The 24189-nt window shown below is 36.3% G+C and overlaps 3 protein-coding genes across 8 annotated transcripts in view; 1 reads left to right on the forward strand and 2 right to left on the reverse strand.

Moving 5' to 3' along the window:
* The window catches only part of tram2 (translocation associated membrane protein 2), an 8649-nt gene extending 7391 nt beyond the window's left edge, over positions 1-1258 (forward strand). The window contains exons 10-11 of the mRNA XM_024290402.2: positions 461-618; positions 697-1258. Of these exons, the coding sequence (XP_024146170.1) occupies positions 461-618; positions 697-773 (235 nt within the window). The 3' untranslated portion in view covers positions 774-1258. The remainder of the gene's footprint in view (positions 1-460; positions 619-696) is intronic.
* A 1343-nt stretch (positions 1259-2601) lies between these two features.
* Positions 2602-9476, reverse strand: efhc1 (EF-hand domain (C-terminal) containing 1). The gene is made up of 10 exons (XM_024291960.2): positions 9268-9476; positions 6596-6802; positions 6244-6531; positions 4259-4414; positions 3960-4140; positions 3630-3853; positions 3286-3375; positions 2997-3204; positions 2777-2905; positions 2602-2690 (listed from the first exon to the last, which is right to left on the reverse strand). The coding sequence occupies exons 1-10, from the start codon at positions 9331-9333 to the stop codon at positions 2662-2664; spliced, it is 1578 nt and encodes a 525-aa protein (XP_024147728.1). The 5' UTR covers positions 9334-9476; the 3' UTR covers positions 2602-2661.
* A 369-nt stretch (positions 9477-9845) lies between these two features.
* LOC112158534 (protein eva-1 homolog A) overlaps positions 9846-24189 on the reverse strand; it is an 84041-nt gene continuing 69697 nt past the window's right edge. For 2 of the 6 annotated variants that reach the window (XM_024291975.2, XM_024291976.2), the window contains exons 6-8: positions 16244-16378; positions 13576-13734; positions 9846-11521 (exon numbers count right to left, since the gene is read on the reverse strand). In XM_024291975.2, coding sequence (XP_024147743.1) covers positions 11142-11521; positions 13576-13734; positions 16244-16378 — 674 coding nt within the window. In that variant the 3' untranslated portion in view covers positions 9846-11141. The remainder of the gene's footprint in view (positions 11522-13575; positions 13735-16243; positions 16379-24189) is intronic. The other 4 variants (XM_036210488.1, XM_036210489.1, XM_036210490.1 and 1 more) reach the window with 2 other exon arrangements.

The following is a 24189-nucleotide window of genomic DNA, read 5'->3' on the forward strand; positions in this document are numbered from 1 at the left end:
CCATACCAAGGCAATAAGTAATGGAATAAAATACATTTTCTTGTGTTTTTTTTTATTATTTATTTTTTGGGTGGTTAAAAAGGTAATAATCCTTCTTTAGTCACTTCTTTATGGGAGGGGATCAGGGGCGGAGCTGCTCTGTCCCAAAAGCCACGCCCCCTCAGAGGAGATTTTGGAAACAGAGGCTTCAGATCTACACGAAAAATGGCTTTTTAAGACATTTAGATTGTGGGATTTTGGTGAAAAACTTCATAATCATAAGTTAAACACTACAGGGAACGTTTTTTTTAAATAAAATAAATTGTCATATGGGGAGTCTTAAGTATATTGCAGCTTTTTTACTTTCTGATTTGAGAAGTAACAGATGGAAATACTTCAATTGGTCTTCTCACAGCCAGAAATGAGAGTAGCATTAACTAATTTCCACTTCAAGCTCCTGTTTTTTCCTCGTCCCCCTCAGGATGACCGTGCTGCTGCTGGTGTGCCTGACTCAGTCCTGGCTGCTGTGGAAGTTCATCCGCTTCCAGCTGAGGCGCTGGAGGGAGTTCAGACACGAGCAGGCTGTTCGCAAGAAGGCTGCCACCAAACAGCCCCTGCGGCCGCTAAAGAGAGACTCTCGTAAGTTCAGATCTTTACCAACGTTTGGTTCTACAAAAAAAATACATTTTGACTTTTCCTTCTTCGCCTCCCGGTCAGTCGGTAACCATGAAAACGGCGTTCTCAAAGCGGAGAATGGAGTCTCTCCCCGGACAAAGAAGCTCAAATCCCTTTAAAGATCGTCCGACTGGCGTGAAAAGCGGCCGTAGCCGCGGCTGAGGTTCTCGATCAGCACCCGGGGGGGGACGCCGACGGTCGTCGAGCTTCTGGCTGAAAACGTTCTGCGATGTTCCAAAGACTGTGTCGCAGATGCTGGAATATGAAACCCAAGGAAAATCCTTTGAACAGACATTTATCCTTCTCATTGTATCAGTATTTTTTTTTTTTTTTTTTTAATGCAGCTTGCAATCCCATCATAAAGCAGATAATGTATGCAGTGATTTACATAGTAAAATGAGCATCCTCAAACTTAAGTACTGTACTGGTTGTTGTTTTTGTTAGTCCACAGAAAAGTGTTACTGATTTTTTTTTTTCTGATAAAACTGTACATGTGTCACTTATCACTTTCCATTAAGTATGTTGGATAATACTGCATGCCATTCCATTTCTGATTTATTTTTTATTTGTTTGTTAATTACTTTATTAAATAATACAAAGTGGATTTTTAATTGTGTGATATAGTGATTCTCCTGCTGCTTTCTGAAAATGTTTCTGCATATAAAACTCAAAATTTCAGCAATCTTGGTATCAAAATGTTCAGGACATTACTGCTTGTATTTTTGATTTTCATGAACTTTATAGTGTTTAAAATATCAAGCATTTTCCCAATAGGAATTAAATTAGGAAGTCTTCAAATTTTGAAGTTTTATGTAGATTAGCAACAAGCCTTTAAATATATTAATGGACTTTGTTTTCATCTTTTATAGAAATTTTCCAAAAAAATTTGAATTTAGCTAATATTTTAGCAATATGCTAATATTTTTGGCTAATTTGTTATCTTCTGAGGTTTTTACAGGCTAAATTAGAGTTTAGCTTCTATTTTAGCAACATGCTAACGTTTTTGGCTAATTTAGTTTAGAGGAATTTTAGGCTATTTTGGAGTCTAGCTAGTATTTAAGCAATGTGCTAGCCTTTTTTGGCACATTTAGAATCTACTGATGTTTTTATGCTAATTTGGAGTTTAGCTAATGTTTGAGCAACATGCTAATGTTTTTTTTCTCTAATTTCTTGTCTACTGAGGTTTTTATAGGCAAATTTAGACGTTAGCTTCTATTTTAGCAACATGCTAACGTTTTTGGCTAATTTAGTTTACTGAGGAATTTTTTTATGTTTTGGAGTTTAGCTAGTAGTTAATGTGTTAGCTTTTTGGCTAATTTGTTTTCTACTGAGGTTTTTTTAAATGCTAATTTGGAGTTAAGCGAATATTTTAGCAACATGCCAGCATTTTTGGCAAATTTGTTATCTACTGGAGGGTTTTTAGGCTAGTTTAGAGTTTAGCTTCTATTGTTTTGACTAATTTAGTTTACAGAGGAATTTTAGGCTGTTTTGGAGTTTATTTAGTGTTTAAGCAACAAGCTATTTTTTTTTTTTTTTGGCTAACTTGGAATCTACTAAGGTTTTTTGGGCTAATTTGGAGTTTAGCTCATATTGAAGCAAAACACCAAATATTTTTGCAAAATTGGAATCTATTAGGGATTTTTTAAGCAATTTTACTAAAACATTTTTCAGAAATTGTGGTCAACTTCATCGCTCTTTCAAAGTTCTTTAATGAAATGTCTAGTCTTTTAGCAAATGTAGCATTTGCAAATAGTTTTTTTCATTTTCAGCAAATCCCTTATACAATTAAAGTAAATTCCGTCACCATTTTCAAGAAAAAGCTTCAGCATCTTCAGCAACTACTTTCAGCAAAAATCATTCACAAATATTATCCCAGGTAATGCAACTTCTCTAGTTTGATTAGTTTTGCTTTACTTTGCCCAATAATTTGTGGAAAAGGTGCACAAGGAGTTTAGAAGCAACACATTTATTAGACAATTTGCAAAGTTCCTTGGATTTTCTTTTAAATCAGAAATCTTGAGGTTTTTCTTCTTCATCTGAAAGAACAAAAAGAAAAAAATAAGGAAAATAATCTCCTTTATGAGTGAAGGGTGACACCTGCTGGTCAAACGGTGTTACTGACTGTTAGGTTGAGCGCTCAACTTCTGTCGCAGAGAGTCCAGTGTTTGAGAAGAGACCTGGTCGGGGATGGACTCCAGGTATTTGAGGACGTAGAGGTCGGCGTCGGTCAGGATGAAGCGGTGGCTGAAAACTAAAGACAAAAATAAAAAAGAAATTAATATATTTTCACGCTGAATGAAATTCGACGGTGAATATTTTCTGAAAAACTACAGACTGATTACCTTCCAGAGTGGCTCCAATAGCAAAGTCTTCAGGTGAGTAGAACTCTGGGTTTTCCTGAGTGGAACCCGGCTTGGGAACTCGTGTGTTCCTTAGGAAGACTCCAGAGTCGAAAGTGGACAACGCCTTTTCGAAGATGCTGATTGTTTTGTCAAAGAGAGAGTAAATGAAGACGAAAGAACGGTCTTGGTCTTCTGGATGTGGAGAGTCCTGAGATATAAAAATATATATATATAAAAAAAGGAATAATGAATAATTGAAGCAACAATTCAGTCAGTGAAGTTTTCTCACCAGCTTGGCTTTGTAGCGTAACACTTTGTTGTGATTCTCCAGGTTCTTCTCCACTTTAGGAGGAGCCTTTTGTGCATCAGCTGGTCTGAACTGAAATTTATGACAGTTTTTGTTACATTGATAAAATCTGTAAAAATCTCCCCAAATATTGATGATTTTTAATCCTTTTTTAAGTCTAAATTGACCCAAAAACAAGTCACACAATATGGCCTAATTAGGGTTAAAATCCTCCTCGGATGGAAATCAGTTTTTGGGTTAAAAATGTCATAATCTTAATTAAAACACTACTGGGAACGTTTTTTTAAATAAAGAAAGTTGTCATAAGGGGACTATATAGGTTTTACCGTCTCGTTTGGAGCTGTTTCAAACCCTTCTGTCATCTCCAGGGGTTTCATTTCCATGTCCGGGTGGTTCTCCTGGTAATACTTTTTGGTGAAATTGTTGCAGTCGCACAGCAAGAAGGAACGGGCGAGCAGTGTAACCGTTTGGCCCAGCTGAAAGTCTTTGGGAGAGTAGTACTCGTCCACATCTAGGTGTGAGGGCTCCATCACACAGCTGGGGAACGCTCCTGCAACAAGAACACAGAAATTCCCAATGATTTCAGAACAAAACCCAGTTATATGTACTAAATCACTTGTCGTATTTCTGTAACGTGATTTGAATATAACTGTTACCTGGTTTGATTTTTTTAGGTATTTTCCGTCTGGCCATCAGAACAGAGGAGGAAAGCTCTCTGCGGTCTTTGTAGGCCTCTCTGATCTCCACCGAATCGTCAGCGAGGAAATAGTGGATGGTGACCGGAAAAGTGTGCTGATGATTGGAAACCTCCCTCATTAGAGCAAAGAAGCTGAGCACCTGAAACAGACGAGAACCGGTTAATACATTTTATTTCTAAAGTTTAACGAAGTTTATGTGCAGAATAATACACATTTTTTTGGTTAAACTGAAAAGAAAAATACTAAAGTGCTTTCACCTTCCCATCCAAGGTGAGAAACTGCTTCAGCTTGCTAGGTGTGGAGGGCTGAGTCTGAATCTGAGGATTCGGTGCAACTTTGCGCTTTCTGATGTAGGGATCTTCTGGTGTTGGCTCTGGTTCATTCAAAATGATCCCTTCACTTTTCATGAACTCCTGCGTGAATGTGAGAAGAAAACCAAGCAGAATTTAGAGAAGTTTCACTACCTGCGATAATGCTCGTGTGAATGCTTTTTGCTGAAAATAGTCACTGAAGATGCTGAAGCTGAAAATATGTGACACAATTTACTTTAATTCCTGAACGGTTTGCTAAAAAAAGCAAAAGCTATTTGTAAAATGTTAAATTTGCTAAAAGACTGGAAATTTTGATATGAAGGAGCGCTGAAGTTGACCCAAATTGTAGTAAAATTGCTTAAAAATCTCTAATACATGTCAATTTTGCAAAAAAAATTTAATATGAGTTGAACTCCAAATTAGTCTAAAATTCCTTAGTAAACTAAATGGGTCAAAAATGTTACCCTGTAGCTAAAATAGAAGCTAATCTCTAAATCAGCCCCAAAAAACAAAGTAAATGACAAATTAGCCTAATAGGCTAGCTCGTTGTTGAAATACTAGCTGAACTGCAAGATAGCCTAAAATTATTTAGTAAACTAAATTAGTCAAAGATGTTAGGATGTTGCTATAAAAGAAGCTAACCTCGAAATTTGCATTAAAAACTCAGTAGATAAGGAATTAGCCTAACAAGCTAGCTTGTTGATTAAAAACTAGCTGAACTCCAAAATAGCCTAAAATTCCTCAGTAAACTAAATTAGTCAAAAATGTTAGCATGTTGCTAAAAAAGAAGCTAAACTTGAAATTAGCATTAAAAACTCAGTAGATAAGGAATTAGCCTAACAAGCTAGCTTGTTGATTAAAAACTAGCTGAACTCCAAAATAGCCTAAGATTCTTCAGTGAAATAAATTAGTCAAAATTTTAGCATGTTGCTAAAAAAAAGCTAAGTTGTAAATTAGCCCAAAAACTAAAGTAAATGACAAATTTGCCAAAAAAAAGCTAGCTTGTCGTTTAAATACTAGCTGAACTCTATAATAGCCTAAAATTCTTCAGTAAAGTAAATTAGTCAAAAAAATTAGCAAATTGCTAAAATATTATCTAAACTATAAATTAGACTATTAAAACCTTAATTGACAACAAATTAGTCAAAAACGTTAGCATGTTGTTTAAATATTAGCTAAACCTCTAATTAGCCTATAAAAACCTCAATTGATAACAAATTAGCAAAAAAACATTAGCATGTTGTTTATATATTAGCTAAACTCCAAATTAGCCTATAAAAACCTCAATTGATGGCAAATTAGCCAAAAACGTTAGCATGTTGTTTAAATATTAGCTGAACTCCAATTTAGTCTATAAAAACCACAATTGAAAACAAATTTGAAAAAAAATGTTAGCCTGTTGTTTATATTTTAGCTAAACCTCAAATTAGCCTATGAAAACCTCAATTGATAACAAATTAGCCAAAAAAAACGTTAGCATGTTGCTAAAATATTAGCTAAACTCCAAATTAGCCTATAAAAACCTCTATTGATAGCAAATTAGCCAAAAACGTTAGCATGTTTCTAAAATATTTCAAACTACTATAAAAGAAGAAAACATAACCCATGATTATATTTAAAGGCTTGTTGTTAATCTGCTAAAAAAAAATAAACATGTCAAGACTTTATCATTCATTTCTTTTGGGGCATATTTTGCTCAATATTTCAAAAACTTTAAAGTTCATAAATACCAAAAACACAAGCAGTAATGTCCTGAACAAGCTTAACATTTTAATACCAAGATTGCTGAAATTGCTGAAAGTGTGATTGAGTTTTTATGTGCCAAAAAACATACAGAGAGGAGCAGGAGAATCACTACAGTGTGATTTTTAAGAATTTAAGAAAAACAGCCGTGAAAATTGTCCGACACACTAAAGGAGAATAAGTGTTACCTTTGTAAAAGCATCACACTGCGTGATGTGGTATGTACAGCCATACAGCTTCAGATCCATCCCGATGTTGAGGTCTTTCCACAGGTAACACTGTCCCTGGTCATTCTTTGGTATTTTATGCCGTGTCAGCCTTATTCCTTGATCCAACCCCGAGTTTTCCACTTTGGGCTCCACAACTTCCATGGTGTCGTCCTCAAGGTGGTAGCAAATTATCACTGGACGCACTCGGTATTCTTCAGATGAAGAAAACAAGACTTCCTCTTTGAAGAATGCATTGAAGCGCAGCACCTAAAACACAAACAGGTAGTGGACTTTGTGTTTGGAAATAATTTCATTGATTTGGAGTTCACACCTTCTTATCAAGAACCACATAGGCTGGCACGAAAGGCTCATGAACTTTCCGGTCAGAGGAGGCGAAGGAAAGCTCTTGGAAATGCCGGGCGGTGGTGTTGAGCTGTTCAGAAAGATGACGTTCTTGGCCGATCCCCACAGAGAGGCGACGAACCACAGGATAGCCATTGTGGTAGTCCAAAGTCTGGGGTTGATGGAAGGTGGATTTCTGCACGAAAGATGGTATATATCAAGGGTCTGCAACCTTGATATAGATCCATAGAGATAAGTCAGCCATGTAGACCATTAGAGTCAGCAGCTCTCTGCTAATGGCTGCCTAACCAAAAAAAAACTAAAACCTTATTTCTATTAAACTGCAAAGCTGTTTTTTTTAACATTTTGTATCCAGAAAATTACAAATGGCCTAAATAACACCTTAAATCAGGGGTTTCAAACTGGCAGCCCGTCGGCCATTTGGGGCACCTAAGATGATATCGCCTTAATGTGAAAATGTCTACTTAGCGATATCTTCTGCATGTCCTGCTTTTTGATGATAGCTTTGTAATTGCTTTGTGATGTTTCAGCTTTATACCTAAAACTTTGCATTTGCTATTGTCGTTGGATCTGAAGGTCAGAAGAGTCTTTACCAATGTTTGCTAGCGACGTTAGCTCCTGTCGTTTCACAGTGTCGTCAGAAAAGTCATTAGCAACAGATGCTAACATCGTTAGCTCCTGTTGTTTCACAGTGTGGTCAGAGAAGTCCTTAGCAACAGTTACTAGCGTCATTAGCTCCTATCGTTTCACAGTGTCGTCGGAAAAGTCCTTAGCAACAGTTGCTAGGGTCATTAGCTCCTATCGTTTCACAGTGTCTTCAGAAAAGTCCTTAGCAACAGTTGCTAGCGTCATTAGCTCCTATTGTTTCACAGTGTCGTCAGAAAAGTCCTTAGCAACATTTCTAGCGTCATTAGCTCCTATTGTTTCACAGTGTCATCGGGAAAGTCCTTAGCAACACTTGCTAGCGTCATTAGCTCATGTTGTTTCACATTGTTGTCAGAAAATTTCTTAGCGACAGTTGCTAGCGTTGTTAGCTCCTATCGTTTCACAGTGTCGTCGGAAAAGTCCTTTGCAACAGTTGCTAGCGTCATTAGCTCCTATCGTTTCACAGTGTTGTTAGAAAAGTCCTTTGCAACAGTTGCTAGCTTAGCTAGCTCCTTTTTTAAAAGGTGTTGTCAGATCAGTTTTACTAACGCCAGCACTAGCGTTAGCCATGAGAAACACGGCTGACATTTCTGTAAAACAGATTTTCTTTGATCAGTGAGAGCAAACAAGGATACAGATTTGAGCATACTTAGGGACAAGTCTGACAATCTGTTTTAATATTTAACAGCCGTTCAAGGACTTTTATGACAACAAGAGCTAACAACGCAAGAAACTGTTGTTAAGGACTTATCTGACAACACCGTGATACGACATGAGCTAAAGATGCTAGCAAGTGTGGCTAAGGACTTATCTGATGACACCGTGAAATGACAGGAGCAAATGATGCTAGCGATCTCTGCTAACAACCTGTCTGAAGACACTGTGAAACAACAGGAGCTAATGACGCTAACGACGGTTGCTAAGGAACTTTTTGATAACCATGTGTAACAACAGGAGCTAACAATGCTAGGAACTGTTGCTAAGGAACTTTCTGACAGCTCTGTGTAACAACAGGAGCTAACAACGCTAGGAACGGTTGCCAAGGACTGTTCTGGACGTGTAGTCAAATGACAAGAGCTAACGACAAAAGCAAAGACAATGAAAAGTAAAACGAATCAAGTTGAAAGATCAAAAAGAAAAAAACAAAGTAATCATCAAAGAAGCATGAACACACAGAACAAATTGCTTGGTAGTACATAGACATGAACAAATGTTCAATAAACTTGTTTATTAGACATAGACATTGGACCCAAAAACATATTTTTGGCACAAATGGAACTCCATACCAGCTCTGAATTCAGTGGCCCCAAGGGAAATTGAGTTTAACACCCATGCTTTAAATATAAAGAAATAGGCTCTTATTTATCCTTAAAAAACACAATAACCCCAACTATGTCTTAAAATTTGATTAAATAACCTCCAATTTTATTTCTGCTCTGCACCAGTTTCCCAACCTGCTTTAAACACTGCTCCTAATAGCCCCTTTTGAGCAATTCTCTTCACTCCAGTAACCATTTCCATTATTTTTATAGCTCTCTTGATGCCATCCTGCTGTTGCTGAGTGACATTTGAATGAGTGGAGGATCATCCGGGTCTTTGGGGAGTTGTTTTTGCCCTCTGTCAGGCTGTAGCTTTGTTTTTATGAGGAGTCATCTTAGAAATTTAAAAGGATAGAAGGATCTAAACAGTATTGAACCTTTCCTAATCTTTTCATATAAAACAAATGTAATTTTGATTGTTAAGTTCAATATAATTGAAGTGATTTGTTGATAGATTATGAAGGAAAACGTATTTAAAACGTGACAGTTACAGCAGTGAAATTAGACAGTTTTTTTTAAACCAAACTTTGCATATATATATATAATTTATACTTTTTAACATTTTTATAACATTTTTTTACTTTTTAACATTCAACAGACAAAAATAAATTCAATTCAAAACGTGACAGTGACTAATAATTGACATTCCTTTGAAATCCACCATGGCGGCTCTTACTGTGAAATCCTGGAAGGAATATCCGGGCAGGAATGGCAACCCTTTGTTGTTCCACGGAGATGACATTTCTGGATTTCGTCGTAACTCGGGCAGAACAACACAACCCTCTCTTTTAACGACGCAAATAAACTTCTTGCTGGTCCGTAAAACTACAGGGAAGGACGCGACGTCGAAGCGTTGACGGTATCCAGGGTGACGGAGTCACGTGAGCCAAAATAAACAACTTCATTATTAGCAAACGGAACTTGTCAATTGTTTTGTTTTTTTAAATAAAGTTTGATTTAAAAAAAAACGATGTTAATTTTGCTTCTTTTTTGTAAGCAACATCTCATCTATAGCTTCTTTTAAGCATCACGTGAATATATATTATTATATTTTTAGTAATTTACATAAATAAATACATTAAAAATACATTTACGTGTTTAGATATATATATAAAAATGCATATATATTTTTAAATATAAAAAATGTTTAAATAATATAGATTTATTTAATAAATTAAATAAGTATATTTGTTTTTAACAGCCTAATATAAATAACGTCAAGTTCCTCATATATCCACTAGAGGGCGAGCGAAGCTTAAAAAAGTCGAGACGCCATTGTTTAAACTTCCGGTGTTTTTGTTGTTTTCCCGCGTTTATTATTAATCTATCACTAAACACATTTAGGATTAAAGACACAAACTTCATTGCTTTCACTGGGACACATTTTGATTTTTGAAGTTTATTTCAAGCACATAATCTATTTTGGCAAAAAAAAATAAATAAAAAAAATAAAAAGAATAATTGACACAATATAGAAAACCTTATGAATGTGTGGAAAGTGGATTTGAAAATGTTTTTTTTTTTTAAACTCCGATAAATTATTTCAATAATCTCTATAAGGAAAATAGTATTAAAGTGTAATATCTACCTAAAACTGGAAAAATAATGTGGGTAATAAAGAGTATTAATTGTGATTTTGCCTTATTTTCTGAAAATATGTTTTTTGTTCAATGAAACACACAATTTTCCATCAATTTATATTTATGCCAGAGTAGATAGCAAGTGCAGCATTCTGGTTTTTACACAAGCCCCACTTCAGCACATAGACAGTACTTTAAAGGGAACACAAATGAGATAATATACATTTGGAATTTCCAATTAATAAATAAATGTCCTAGAGTTGATAAAACAAGACTGTTGTAATCATAAGCTTGACTTAAAGGGTAGAAAAGGCACTCCAATGTATCAAAAATAGGTTTAAACCATAAAAAAGGAAACCTCTTTGAGGCGCTTTACATTATATTTCCTATTCTTGTCTACAAATGTGATTTCAATCAACTCATCCCTTTTCTTAGGAAGAGACAGAAACACTAGGATTGCATCCCTGAGGTGCCAGACAAAAGTACAAAAATATCTCACCTTACTTGAGAAAAAAAAACATTAAATATTATAAAATATATTGCATAAGGTGTTCATCTTTTGGTTTTTATAGAGCTCAAGGCAAAAGATTGTCTTACACTGTCTTATTGTCGAGCGCACTTTGGTAAAAAAAAAAAAAAAAAAAAAAAAAAATGCCCCTCTGTTAAAGTTCACATTTCAATACTGGAGGGTAGTGAGTCTCTTCCAGCTGCCCTGTGTGCTGTAAAGCAGACCTTTGTGAGGCCTTGGTCCTTCAGTCACCGTGTAGTCTCTGCAGGCTTGTGTATGTTCATTAACCCATAAATCCTCAGTTCAAAAGACCGCCGAGGTCACCGTTAAGTCAGCGGAGTCTTCCTTGGAGGCGAGCTTACAAAGCAGAGTTGGAGCTTATTGTTGGACTTTAGAGGGTATAGCTTATGCTACCCAAAGGGACTTTGAAAACAGCAGTCCAAGATTTCCGTCAAGTATTACTCAGTAATACCGGTTGAGGCTCCGCGTCCCTGGGATGTCCGGTTGGCCGTTCATCCAGATTTCCCGGATGATTCGCTCCCTCTCCTCCAGCCGCTGCGCTCTCTCCAGCTCTTCGGCCGACGTGAACACGTTCATGTTTAGCGTGCGCTCGAAGCGTCTGTGTCTGCGCGCCGACAGGTCCGACGTGGTGTCCCAGTCCGAGTCCGAGTCGCTGGAGTCTGAGGACAGGTCGGCGGGGCGCGCGCGTTTCTTGGCGGGGGGCCGCTGGCGCGGCTGGCAGTCGGTGCGACAGGAGATCTGCACCACCAGGGCGAAGAGAGTGAGGAAGAGGCCCAAACACACGCCGCAGACGAAGAACAAGGCTGCCCTCTCTGGGTGGTCTAGAAGGGAAGAGTGGAAGGAAAAGTTAGATTGATCTTCAATCTTTTTTAAAACCCATTCAACCATCTATAGTTAATGCTCATTTGGAATTCCTGCCTCCATCTTGTATTGATTCCTTAATTTCACATAAGTGACGTTTTTTTCCTCTTTATATCTTCCAGTTTCTCCGACTCCAGCAGCCGTGGTCGCCTTGAGCAAGATTCCAACATTATCCCAGTGGTTTGGCTCTCGCTGGCTGTTTACATTCAGCTCAGCTGCAGCATCTTCTCTGTATTTGCAGGATCAGTCAACCATGCTGGAAGAGTCGGTCAATTCTTTCCATTGAATCTTTCATTCAAACAAACTACCAACAATGAGTATTCTGAGTATTTCTTTATCGTGTGAATACTTAGTTCCACTTCTTCAGGACATTACTGCTTGGATTTTTGGCATTCAGAAATTTTCAAGTTTTTGAAATATTGAGAAAAGTCTTCAAATTTCAAGTAAATTAGCAACAAGCCTTTAAATATATCAATAGGTTATGTTTTATTGTAATTTTTACTTTTATTAGTTTAAAGTTTACTTTTATTAGCAACATGCTAACATTTTTGGTTAATTTGTTATCTATTGGGTTATTTTTAGGCTAATTTAGAGTTTCTATTTTAGCAACAGGCTAACCCTTTTTAACTAATTTAGTTTCCTGATGAATTTTAGGCTAGTTTGGAGTATAGCAAGTAGCAATGTGTTAGCTTTTTTGGCTAATTTGTTATCTACTGAGGTTTTTTTAATGCTGATTTGGAGTTAAGCTAGTGTTTTAGCAACATGCTAACGTTTTTGGCTAATTATTATCTACCTTTTTTTAATGCTAATTTGGAGTTAAACTAGTATTTTAGCAACAGACTAACGTTTTTGACTAAATTAGTATACTGAGAAGTTTTAGGCTATTTTTGATTCTAGCTAGTATTTAAGCAATGTGTTAGCTATTTAGGCTATTTTGTTATCTTATTAAGTTTTTTTAATGCTAACTTGGAGTTTAGCTAATATTTTAGCAACATGCAAGCATTTTTTTAGCTAATTTAGAATTTAGCTTCTCTTTTAGCTCACCTTTTTTAACTAATTTAAGTTACTGAGGAATTTTAGGCTATTTTGGAGTGTAGCTAGTATATAAGCAATGTGTAAGCCTTTTTGACTAATTTGTTGTCTACTGAGGTCTTTTTCATGCAAATTTGGAGTTTAGCCAATATTTTAGCAACAGGCTAACGTTTTTAAATAATTTAGTTTACTGACAAATTTTAGATTATTTTGACGTATAGCTGGTAAATAAGCATTGTGTTAGCTTTGTTGGCTAATTTTTTATCTACTGGGGTTTTTTATGCTAAATTTGAGTTTAGCTAACATCTGACCAACATGCTAGCATTTCTGGCTAATTGATTATCTACTGTTTTTTTTGGGCTAATTAAGAGTTTAGCTTCTATTTTATAAACAGGCTAACTTTTTTTGACTAATTTAGTTTACTGAGGAATTTTAGGCTATTTTGGAGTTTAGCTAGTATGTAAGCAATGTGCTAGCTTTTTAGGCTAATTTGTTATCTCTTAAGGTTTTTTATGCTAATTTGGACTTTAGCTAAGATTTGAACAACATGTTAACCTTTTTGGATAATTTTTTATCTGAGGTTATTTTGTGTTGCATTCATTAAGATGACTGTATTTATCCGGTGATGTCACTTAGATGAAGATCAGAACATATTTTAAGTGAACTTCATGCAGAAATCCAAGAAATCCCAAAGGTTTCACATACTTTTTCTTGCAAGGTAATTTCTGCCTGCAGCTGCATGTTGTACTCCGCTGCTATCTTTATGTTAAATCTGCATTCCTCTAGCCCACATTTGCCCACCTTTCAATCCCAGTAAATGAAAAAAAGAGGAAATGGGGGAGTTTATCTATACAAAAAAATCGGGTGCACATGTTGTAGGCAGTCGTACCCATTAGTCCCAGGATTTAAAGCAATGATGAAGTACACTGTCAGGACTAAATGTTAAATTTGGACATTTTTAGAGTTTTACGTGCCGTTCTACCTGATATGTAGTTGTAGGCTGCAAGTGCGTTGCTGAAGAGCGCCATGTTGGCTCCAGAGGTGGAGTTGGCGATGGGGTTCATTTCTGGTGGCGGCTCTGGACCCCCTCTTTCAGTTTCAAGCGGCTTCCCCTTTTCCGTCTCTTTAAAAATTTTCTTTTCTGTAAAAAAAAGGTCAGAAAAGTGGCATAAAACTAAGTACAGCCTGTAAGATTTAGAGACTGGGGTAACTTACAGGAAAACAAGATACTAAAACATCTGTCAGAAACCTGAGTCATCTTAGTTCTGTAGAATCCACTGAAAACACGTACGACCTAAAAAAGCAACTCAACATCCGCCGTCTGACTCAGGTCATTAAGGGACACGGAGTCTCATGGGAAAAAAAGCTGCAGGGATTTTGTTTTCTATGCTTTGTATTTTTGGTAAATGAAGGTAGGCAAGCTTTGGTGAGCAACCACACACACAAGTGACCTCTAATTACACAGTCTGTGAGGTGTGTCAGCCTCCTCTAATCTGATAAATGTAGTTTAGACAAGAATTGCTCACTGAGCAGGTAAACGTTTCCACCTGGGAAAGCTGCTGTGTGGAGTCCATCAGCTGATGGCTTTAAAGCATGAAAATAACCCTAAAACAGGACAGCTGTACAGAAGCAGCTACTGGTTTAAAATGATTAAACGTTTTTTTCTTCTGCTGGATGACCAACTTTCTTTTCATCTTAACAAAGAAAATCACATGAGAATAAAAGTGTATTTTTAAGAGGATATAAAATGTTATTAGCTTTAACATTTGTGGTTTAAAACAAATATAATAAAAGTTTGACACATAGCAGTGATAGTGAAATAATGTGTAATAATGTGTTTTTTAAATAATTTATTTTACTTTGTCTTTGTATTTTTTTTGGATATTTTAGGTTTGTATGTGATCTCAATTTTTGTCATTTTTACAATAATGAAATAAAAGTACTAGGAGTGTTTATTGGAAAAAATGTGGCAGTAACACATGTATCATGATAAATTTCTCACAATACGTATCGTATCGGGAGACATTTATCGCGATACGATATATATCATGATACATCCCAGGACTGTAACAGTCATTTTGTGAAGAGTAAATATTGAAAGTTATTTAAGGTTTAAGTTAATTAATTCTGGAAAAAAACCCTGCTTTTTAATTATTCATAATTATGGTAAATATAAATATAAGAATTTTTAGGCTATTTTGTAGTTCAGATAACATTTCAGTTACATGCTAGCTGTTTTGGCTAATTTTTGATTTTTAAAAAAAAAAGTAAAAATATTTTGGACTTTATTTTTGTCAGCAACATGCTAGCTGTTCTGGCTAATTTTGGCTTTTTTTTTTTTTTTTAATTAAGCTGGTTTGGAGTTTAGCTAATATTTACATGCTAGCTGTTTTTGCTAATTTGGGCTTTTTTCCGTTTCTAAGGCTATTTGGAAGTTTAGCTTTTTTTAAGCTACATGCTAGCTTTTTTTGGCTAATTTAGACTTTTTTCAGTTTTTTTAGGCAGTTTTGGAGTTTAGCTAATATTTCAGCTACATGCTAGCTATTTTGGCTAACCTAAGTTTTTTTTTTTGTTTTTGCTTTTCTTTTGGACTGATTTGGACTTTAGCTAATATTTTAGCTAGCTATTAAGCTTCAGCGTTTTTAACTATCAATTTCAGCATCTTCAGATTCAAATTCACCTTACAGTATTCACACTATTATCACAGGTAATGCTGTATATTTAATTCATAATTATATTAAAAAGTTACGGTTTTAAACCTTTGATGTAAATCAAATGGAAAACTGTATTTTATATAATGATCACAAAGATAAGCACTTCAAATACATTTGCTCATACATAATTAATTAAATATTGTCTTGTTAACATGTTAAATCCATACAAGTATTACCAAATTAAATATCCGATATATTGCCAAATCTGTTTATTCATACATTCCTAAAAAGTACTATTTGGAAATGAGTTTTTCATACAGTTTTGGGTTCTTTGTGGAAATATTGTGTAATGTTATTAAAAAATATATATGTAAAAAAAATGTGCTAAAAGAGATGGATGTGGAGAGAAATGATATAATATACATTATAAAATAGTAAAAAATGTTCAGGCTACTGTACTTGCTTCAGTTACATCCCATAGTAATTCCAATACAATTACAAAGGTGGTTTTACATTAACAAACTGCAACTGGTTTTTAAATTGTTTTAAAGTTTATAATACTTTGTGACTTTGTCATTGTTTTTATTGGTTCTTATACTTTTTTCATGAGTGTCTCTTTTTTTTTATTTTATCTTTACATTTTTGGACAGTTACTTCTGATTAAGTCTGATTGATCATAACGATTAAAATTGATACTTTTGCTTTGAAATCCTGTTTTAAGCGGTATCACATGAGACATGGGAACTTTTTTATTTTTTTTCTCCAGACGACCTGTAGGTGGAATGTTTAAATGTGCATTGAGGTGAAGCCAGCCTCTGTCCTCCACCGTTCCTTCACTTCCCTTTCATTTGAGGATCCTAATCAGCCGTCCGGGAGGCTGAGCAGAGTAATTAGAGTGTTGGACGTAAGCCAGCATCCTTCGTGAATACAAGTTTTCTTAAAGTCTCACAAGTCTTATGAAAAGTTTGTTAAACTGCTGGTGTGTGCTTTGTTTACCAGAGTCCGCGTCAGGATTTTTGACTGAGCTCCCGTACGGAGGACCGTCTCCCACTATGTTGGGGTCATGGGCGCCTGGTTCCGGGTGGTACACTGGTGGTCTCGGGCCCGGCTCCTGAAGCAGTCTCTTTGGGACTTCAAAGGAAGAACACATAAAAATTAAGTTAAAAATGTGCAAAAAAATAAAACAAAATCTTACAGCATGATAACAAATAATATTTACTATACCATTTAATTGCTGAAGATAAATCTTTTTGATTCTTTAATTCTCTTTCTAAAAGTTTACCTTATCTTGCCTACAAAACCTTAAAAATACTTAAAGGTGAGTTTAAATAATCAATAAATAGTAAAAACAAGAAAAAAGGCATTTTAAAATATCAAATTCTTTCATCAATTTTCCTTAAAAAAAGTTTTTTTTTGTTTTTTCTCAGTAAAAAAAAGTTTTTGCTAGTGTTTAATATAAAAGTACATATTTGTATTATTTCAAGTTTCAATTTTATTAAATTATAATCAGTTACAAACCACTAATTCATAAGCAAACTAAATATGTCATTACTGGACATTTGAGAAGTAAATTAAACCAATTTTTGACATATTTTCCCTACAGATTTACTTCGCCCTCCAGCCGGGGGCGGAGCTAGAATATTTTAGATGGGGGGGCAGAAGACTTTGAGAGGGCGGCACGCGAAAGGATAAAAAATACCATCATGTTTTTACTGGACATTTAAGAAGTAAATTACACCAAATCAGCAAGAATTTTTGGGCAAAAGTAATATTGAATCTTTTATTTTTTCTCTACAGATTTATTCCATTCGCCCTCCAGCTGGGGGCGGAGCCAGAATATTTTATATGGGGGGGCTGAAGACTTTCAGAGATATAAAGTTTTATTATTATTACTATTTTAATTGAATTTAATTTTTTTTACAACGCTCGTTTTGATGATTTCTTAATTTTTGCTGAGGGAGCGTGGCCCCCTTTTGTCCCCCCTTAGCTCCGCCCCTGCCTTCAGCTTGTAAAACTCAGGATTTATCTTCACAGATTCCTCTTTTAGTAGCCTTTAAAAACCTTATCAAAGGTTCACTTTTTTCTCCTTTAGTATTTTTCTTTTAGTCCAACACCCTTCAAGGCTTATCACACGTTATCGTTCTTCTTCTTTGGTCTTATCTTCGACTCATAAAAGCTCTTCCTGCTGTTCTCTTCATCTCCTCTTTTTAGTTCTTTGTTTTCAATCTCCATTTTCATCATAATAATTTTCATAATTGGAGCTAAAATGCAATAGCTAGCATAATTAGTCTAATTTTCTCTTTCATTTGATCAATACAATCATCTGATGTAGAAGATTGTAGAAATAATTTAACAGCAGATACTTGTAATGAAGATTTAAAGCTACTTTTCATCAGTTAAAATCCTACTATGAAGAAGAGAAAATGACTCTTCCCACTGATTCCCAAAAGTTTAACCACCTACAACCCCTAACATAACAGCATCCTGTGAGTCAGGGAGTCTGCGCTCCTTCCCCCAGACGCAAACCCACAATGCAGTGGGCCATACATTCCTGTCAGCTCACATGCGGTTTTGGAGTCCGGGCCACGCTGCGGTCATCCTTTCTGAACCGCAGATGACCGGCCGTCCCGCTATCTGCCGCTCCGTTATGTTCAGGCGTCTGGACAAACAAACCGACAAATCTGCCGCCTCGTTTTTTTAATTTTGGATCGGTACTTTTAATAGCAAAACTGTGACATGTCGTTTAGGGGGCAAAAATGGAGCGTTTGTTTAAAAGTCAGCGGAGAAACACGCTGATCAAATTTCCAGAGCTGCATTTTGGCAGCGAGTCAAGAGGCAATCAAAGCGTGGCGAGAGCAAAACAGACCCCCCGTCCCACCCCCAGCCCCCCTTTCACTGGATATTATCTTTGTGGAGTTTTCCGGTTGGTGAAAGTTTGAGTTTTTGAGGTTTGCAGATTTTGGGGAAGGTTCTGCTTCTTTAAATTATTAGACACCAAAAAAAAATAATAATAATAAAAAACTTCAATATTTCCACTTATTGTAATGGTTCTATTGAGCTAAAATACGTTTTAGGTGAAAAAATATGAATATAAAACCCTTTTAGCAATTCAGCTAAGAGATGAACTTTAAAAAATCTGGAAAAAAAAGACTTAAACCAAAGAAACCAAGAAGAAAATCAAGTAAACAAACTTAATCAGGAGTTATTAAAATAATCAAACATAAAAAGTGCTTAAAGGAAATAAAACACAAAGAATGCTGTTCTCATAAACATGTTAAAATACCAGTCTGTCAAACATTTTTTTCCAAACTATATTCAGTTAAGCCAAGAAAAACAGCTAAACCTCAAATGTCTGTGAGTTGCATTAGAAGTTTTAGGATTCTACATGTGCATGTGTAAGGATTATGACAGGAAACAGTTTGATTTATTTGTGATGCTGCCAGGAACCTTAAAAAAAGACATTTTGAAAGCAGAGAAGGGTTTTTCTGAGTGATACTGACTTTACCTTCCAGCTTTTTCTATTTTAATCCACATGTATCCATGTGTTATACCAGGACAGTGTGTTGCAAGAAAGGCACTACAGAAGCAAATGACGTTGTCTTACTACCACCATAATGGCTAATATGGAGCTATTTTGGGGCCATTATTATTTGAAACCCAAATAAAACAAATTGAAAAAAATATTGCTATTTGGCTCCAAAAAATGTGAAATTTCCAAAACTTTTAAGGCCAAGTGGGTCTTATATGGTTTTAAAGTGGGCAGAAAATGTGGGACCCAGATTTAGTTTGTCTGCAGTTTCCATGGTGACCCCACCTGTGTTTGCCCACGTTGGCTTAAGTGGGGATTCTGTGAGTTAGCTTGTTATGGGAGCCAGCTTTCCAGTGGACAGGATAGCGGGCTAGCGAGCTTCAATGTAGCATCCTAGCGAGCTCAACTGTAACATGCTAGCAAGCTCCATTGAAGCATGCTAGCAAGGTTCACTGCCACAAGCTAGCAAGCTCCACTGTAGCATGTAAGTGAACTCCTATTTAGCAAGCTAGGAAAGTCTACTGTAGCATGTTAGCAAGCTCCACTATAGCGTGCTAGTGAGCTCTTCTGTAGCAAGCTAGCAAGGTCCACTGTAGCATGCTAGCGAGCTCCACTATAGCGTGCTAGTGAGCTCTTCTGTAGCAAGCTAGCAAGGTCCACTGTAGCATGCTAGCGAGCAATTCTGTACCAAGCTAACAAGCTCCCCTATAGCATACCAGGATGCTCCACTGTAGCATGCTAGCGAGCTCATCCATAGTGAGCTAGGAAGCTCCACTATAGCATGCTAGTAAGCTTTATATTAGCATACTAGGAAGCTCTGCTGTGGTATGCTAGCGAGCTCATCTACAGCAAGTTAGCAAGCTTCGCTTTCCACCAGCATTCACTGACTCTAGATCTTGGATACTTATGGTCAGAAAATGGCGGTTTAGTCTGCAATATCACAGTCTAAAGTTGTCCTAAGATGGATGTAAAAAGCTTTTGTCATTTACAAACGGCGCATCAAAAAAACGCCGTTCTAGCCCATTTAAAGCGCCATCTCGTATTGGTACATACAGACATTGAAATGATGGAAGAGTAAAAAGTTTTGGACATTTTAATTTTTTTTGGCCAAACACTAATATATTTTTTTTTTTTTATGTTTTATTTGGGTATTAAACATTTATGGCCCTAATTTGGCTCCATACACAAATTAATCAACCAGATAAATGAAAAGCATCAAGAATCTTTTATTTTATTTAGGACCACACAAACCGTACTAAAAAGCTGCCACCGTCTCCACGCCACGCCCTGATTACAGCTTTCTGATTGGTCCTAATTAGCTGCACATGTGGCCCAGGGTCATAGCAGAGGCGCCATGATGTCACACTCACACACATTTTTCTAGTTGGTAGACCTACAACTGACAGAGTAAACAAAATCACGTGCACTGACACACATAGAACATCCACGCTGTAGACACGGTGACACGCGTCCCCCAGAACAATAGTGTTTTTAAAGGAATTCATTCTTTTGGACAAGCTAATGGAATATATTATATTGACTCCTGCACTCCTAAAAATAACAGTCAAAAAGGCTAAATCTCCTGGAACCAAGCGGCCACAAACCACACTTTCTGAGCCAAGCAGTTAAACCGAACCAGTAAAAGATCGAAAAGGGGTGCAAGGGAGAGAAACCGAGCACATAAATCACACCCTACAGATTTCATTATAATGACATGGTCACATAAATGCAGGGGCAAATGCATTCCCATATTTCCTATTATAACTGTACCGAACGGGGCCCGATCCAAACGAAGCCGCATATCTCAGAGGCCAGGACTGCCACAGAGAGTGGAGGTAGGGAGGCGGGACCCAGCGCCCGCTAACAATGGTTGGTGTTTACACTGGCAGAGCCCAGCTTTGTTTCCATTAGCAAACTGGAGTTGTGCATGTGAGTCAGGGTTGGTGCTGACCACTGCAGATCCATTTGAGACAAAGCCAGAATGGATAAAAGGAAATATTAAATCATATATTATCTGAGCAGAAACTAATTGGCGCATTTGTTAGCCTTTATGAGAATTTATGACAGCTGTAGGGTAGGTAATAATTTGGATTTTGGCCTTTCCTGAGGACATTTTTAGCTTAAATGTATCCATTTTGGCTAAAAGTGAAACAATATTGGTAGAAGTTGAGTTACATAAGCCTTTATGGAGCCTCCTTAAGGCTGTATTTAAAGTAGAGCTTAAACTCTTCAACAATGGAAGGCCTAAAAGAACGCTTTTATCTAAAATCATTGTAGAATTTCCTTCCGCTAATGTGCATTGAAGCTTAAAATGAACTAAAACTGATGAATATCTGCTTGATGTCCCTGTTTTTTTTATTTAGTTCTCCACGCTTCTGTTTGGTGCAGTGTGATTCACGTGTTGTTCCTCTTTCTCACTCCCCTCCAGGAAGAGATTCCAGATTCCAGGTGGCTCGTTTGTGCTCTATGACTGACTTTATTTTTTGGGAAGCCCATTGAAACAACCATATTGTGATAGTAGGCTATATAAATAAAACTGAATTAAATCGATAGACAAGTGACCATGCAGTTTTGGGCTCTAAAGCGACATCACCAGACGTGATTCAATACTTGACACACACATTTTAAAATAATTTATTAAAAAATAAGGTTTAAGGGTTTCATCAAAAAGACGGTAACATCAGAGGCAGAAACTGATTGATTAACGAAGTCAACAGCCAATCAGGATCTAGAACATAATGGGCTTAAAAAGCAAAAACATGGGGAAAAAAATCAGCAAAACAACAAGACCACAAAAGGTGAACCACAATATGGTGGAGGACCACAGCACTGTAAACCATAGAAATACAACTGTTTACTTTAACAAAGGGAACCTTTTAGAGTCTTTCCTTTAAACCAAAACACGTGCGAAAGGTGTCGGAATGCTAAAGCCCTTGGGAAAGAAATGTTTTCATTACAGAGACATGGCACATTTTAGAAGAAAAATCCCTGGACAATGTGCTGGCATGATGTAGAAAGCAGTCTGGTTTCAATAAGCACACAGCTGGTGTCCACTAAAACATTAAAGTCCTAGTTAAGGCTCCAAATTCACACTAAAGTCAAAGACTTGTGAGAGCTGCAGATGATCTTTATAGTTGCATCGATTAAAAGAAACAAAGGATGTATTTTGATTTTGTGGTGCCACAAATGATTGTTTTAATAGTCGACTAATCAAAGATTATTTTTTCCAATTAGTCGACTAATCGGGTCATGCACAAAGTGGATGCAAAACACACAACTTAACCATCATTAGCTTTAAACTAACTAAAAACTAGATATAGTAGATATATATAAAATTGATAGCGAAAAATGCTGAAGCTGGTAGCCAGCTAAAATATTAGTTAAATGTCAAATTAGCCTAAAAAAATGAAAAAAAGCCTAAGTTAGCAAAAATAGCTAGAATGCAGCTGAAATATTAGCTAAACGCCAAATTAGCTTTTAAAACCGAAAAAGTAAATTAGCCAAAATATGTAGCATGCAGCTGAAATATTAGCTAAACTCAAAAATAACCTAAAAAAATAAAATAAGCCTAAATTTGCCAAAAGAGCTAGCATGTAGCTTAAATATTAGCTAAACACCAAAATAGCCTACAAAACCAAAAAAGCCTAAGTTAGTCAAAACGGCTAGAATGCAGCTGAAATATAAGCTAAACTACAAAATAGCCTAAAAAACCAAAAAGCTTTAATTAGCCCAAGTAGCCAGCATGTAGCTGAAATATTAGCTAAACTCCGAAACACCCTAAAAACTGAAAAGCCAAAGTAAGCCAAAACAGATAGAATGCAGCTGAAATATTAGCTAAACTCCAAATTATCCTAAAAAGCAAAGTAGCCTAAATTAGCGAAAATAGCCAGCATGTAGCTCAAATATTAGCTAATTTCCAAAACACTCTAAAAACTGAAAAGCCTGCTGAAATATTAGCTAAACTCCTATATAGCCTAAAAAAATCCTAAATTATCCAAATAGCTACCATGCAACTGAAATATAAGATAAACTCAAAATAGTCTAAAAAACAAAAAAGCTTTCATTAGCCAAAGTAGCTAGCATGTAGCTGAAATATTAGCCAGACTCAAAAATAGCCTACAAAAAAATAGCCTAAATTAGCCAAAACAACTAGCATGTAGCTGAAATATTAGCTAAACTTCAAAATAACCTATCAAATAAAATAGCCTAAATTAGCCAAAAGAGCTAGAATGCTGCTGAAATATTCGCTAAACTCCAAAATAGTCTAAAAAACAAAAAAAGCTTTCATTAGCCAAAGTAGCTAGCATGTAGCTGAAATATTAGCTAAACTCCAAAATATCCTAAAAAACCGTACTAAATGCCAAAATAGTCCAAAAAGCTAGCAGAATTCCATTACAACTTTCAACTTTACTTCACTGTGACTCCATATAATATAAAGTAACAACTAATCGACTATTAAATTAGTCGTCAACCACTTTAATAATCGATTAGTCGACTAATAGTGACAGCCCTATTTTGGTTCTTTCTCCATCTTCCCACAGATATCACCCGCTCCTTCATGAATCCATCCACAAACAGACAGTCATTTTTCACCTAGCTAATGGCATTCCTGCGGAATAACGTGAGGTGAATAGGGCAGCAGCAGAAGGTGTTGAGAATGCATCCCTCCCCTCCCTCCCTCCCCGCATTACAAACAGCATCCAGCTTACTTAGCTTGGTCGTGTTCCCAAATTCTGACCATCTCGCAAGGGACAGACAACACTTTTACTGCTTTAGAAAATGTTTACACTGTACTTCTGCACGTAGATTAGCTGCCTCCATGTGTAAACTAATGGGGGTCATAAACATGTACGCCCTCTCTGAAGGGGAAAGCGTTTGACCCGAGTCATTCGTAACACACTCGTCTTCTGTAGGCAAACCGATGATGTAAACCGCCAAGAATTTGAACCCCAAGGAGCTGGTGATCCACAGCTTGTTCTGCTACATATTTCTGTCACTCCCACTGGGACTGTGGTCATTGTAGGAAAACTTTGAATTGACCTGAGCAATGTGCGTTCCATCTTTTTAGATTTTGTCATGAAAAGCCAGTTTTTTTTGTCTTCTCTAGGAGCAAAAAATATTCACAAAATACAACAATTACATCATCTTTTTGAAAGTTTTTCTATCTTTAGTGAATTTAAACCCATATGGTTTGGTCAGAACCAGAGATTAGTATTGGACAGATGCCAATACTAATCTGAGCTTTAGTAAAAACAAATAAAACGTGTGGTTTGATGGAAAGGGATGGTGTAAGGGGCTGTGAGCTAGCAGGAGAGCGTACAAACAGATGGATGATGGGAAAAGGGGCCAGGGTTTCTGCAAGCCAACAATCCCACCATAAAGTTAAAACTTGTTTCCACTGAACAGCATTAAA

Source organism: Oryzias melastigma, linkage group LG24 (genome assembly GCF_002922805.2).
Source record: "Oryzias melastigma strain HK-1 linkage group LG24, ASM292280v2, whole genome shotgun sequence".
Lineage (NCBI taxonomy): Eukaryota > Metazoa > Chordata > Actinopteri > Beloniformes > Adrianichthyidae > Oryzias > Oryzias melastigma.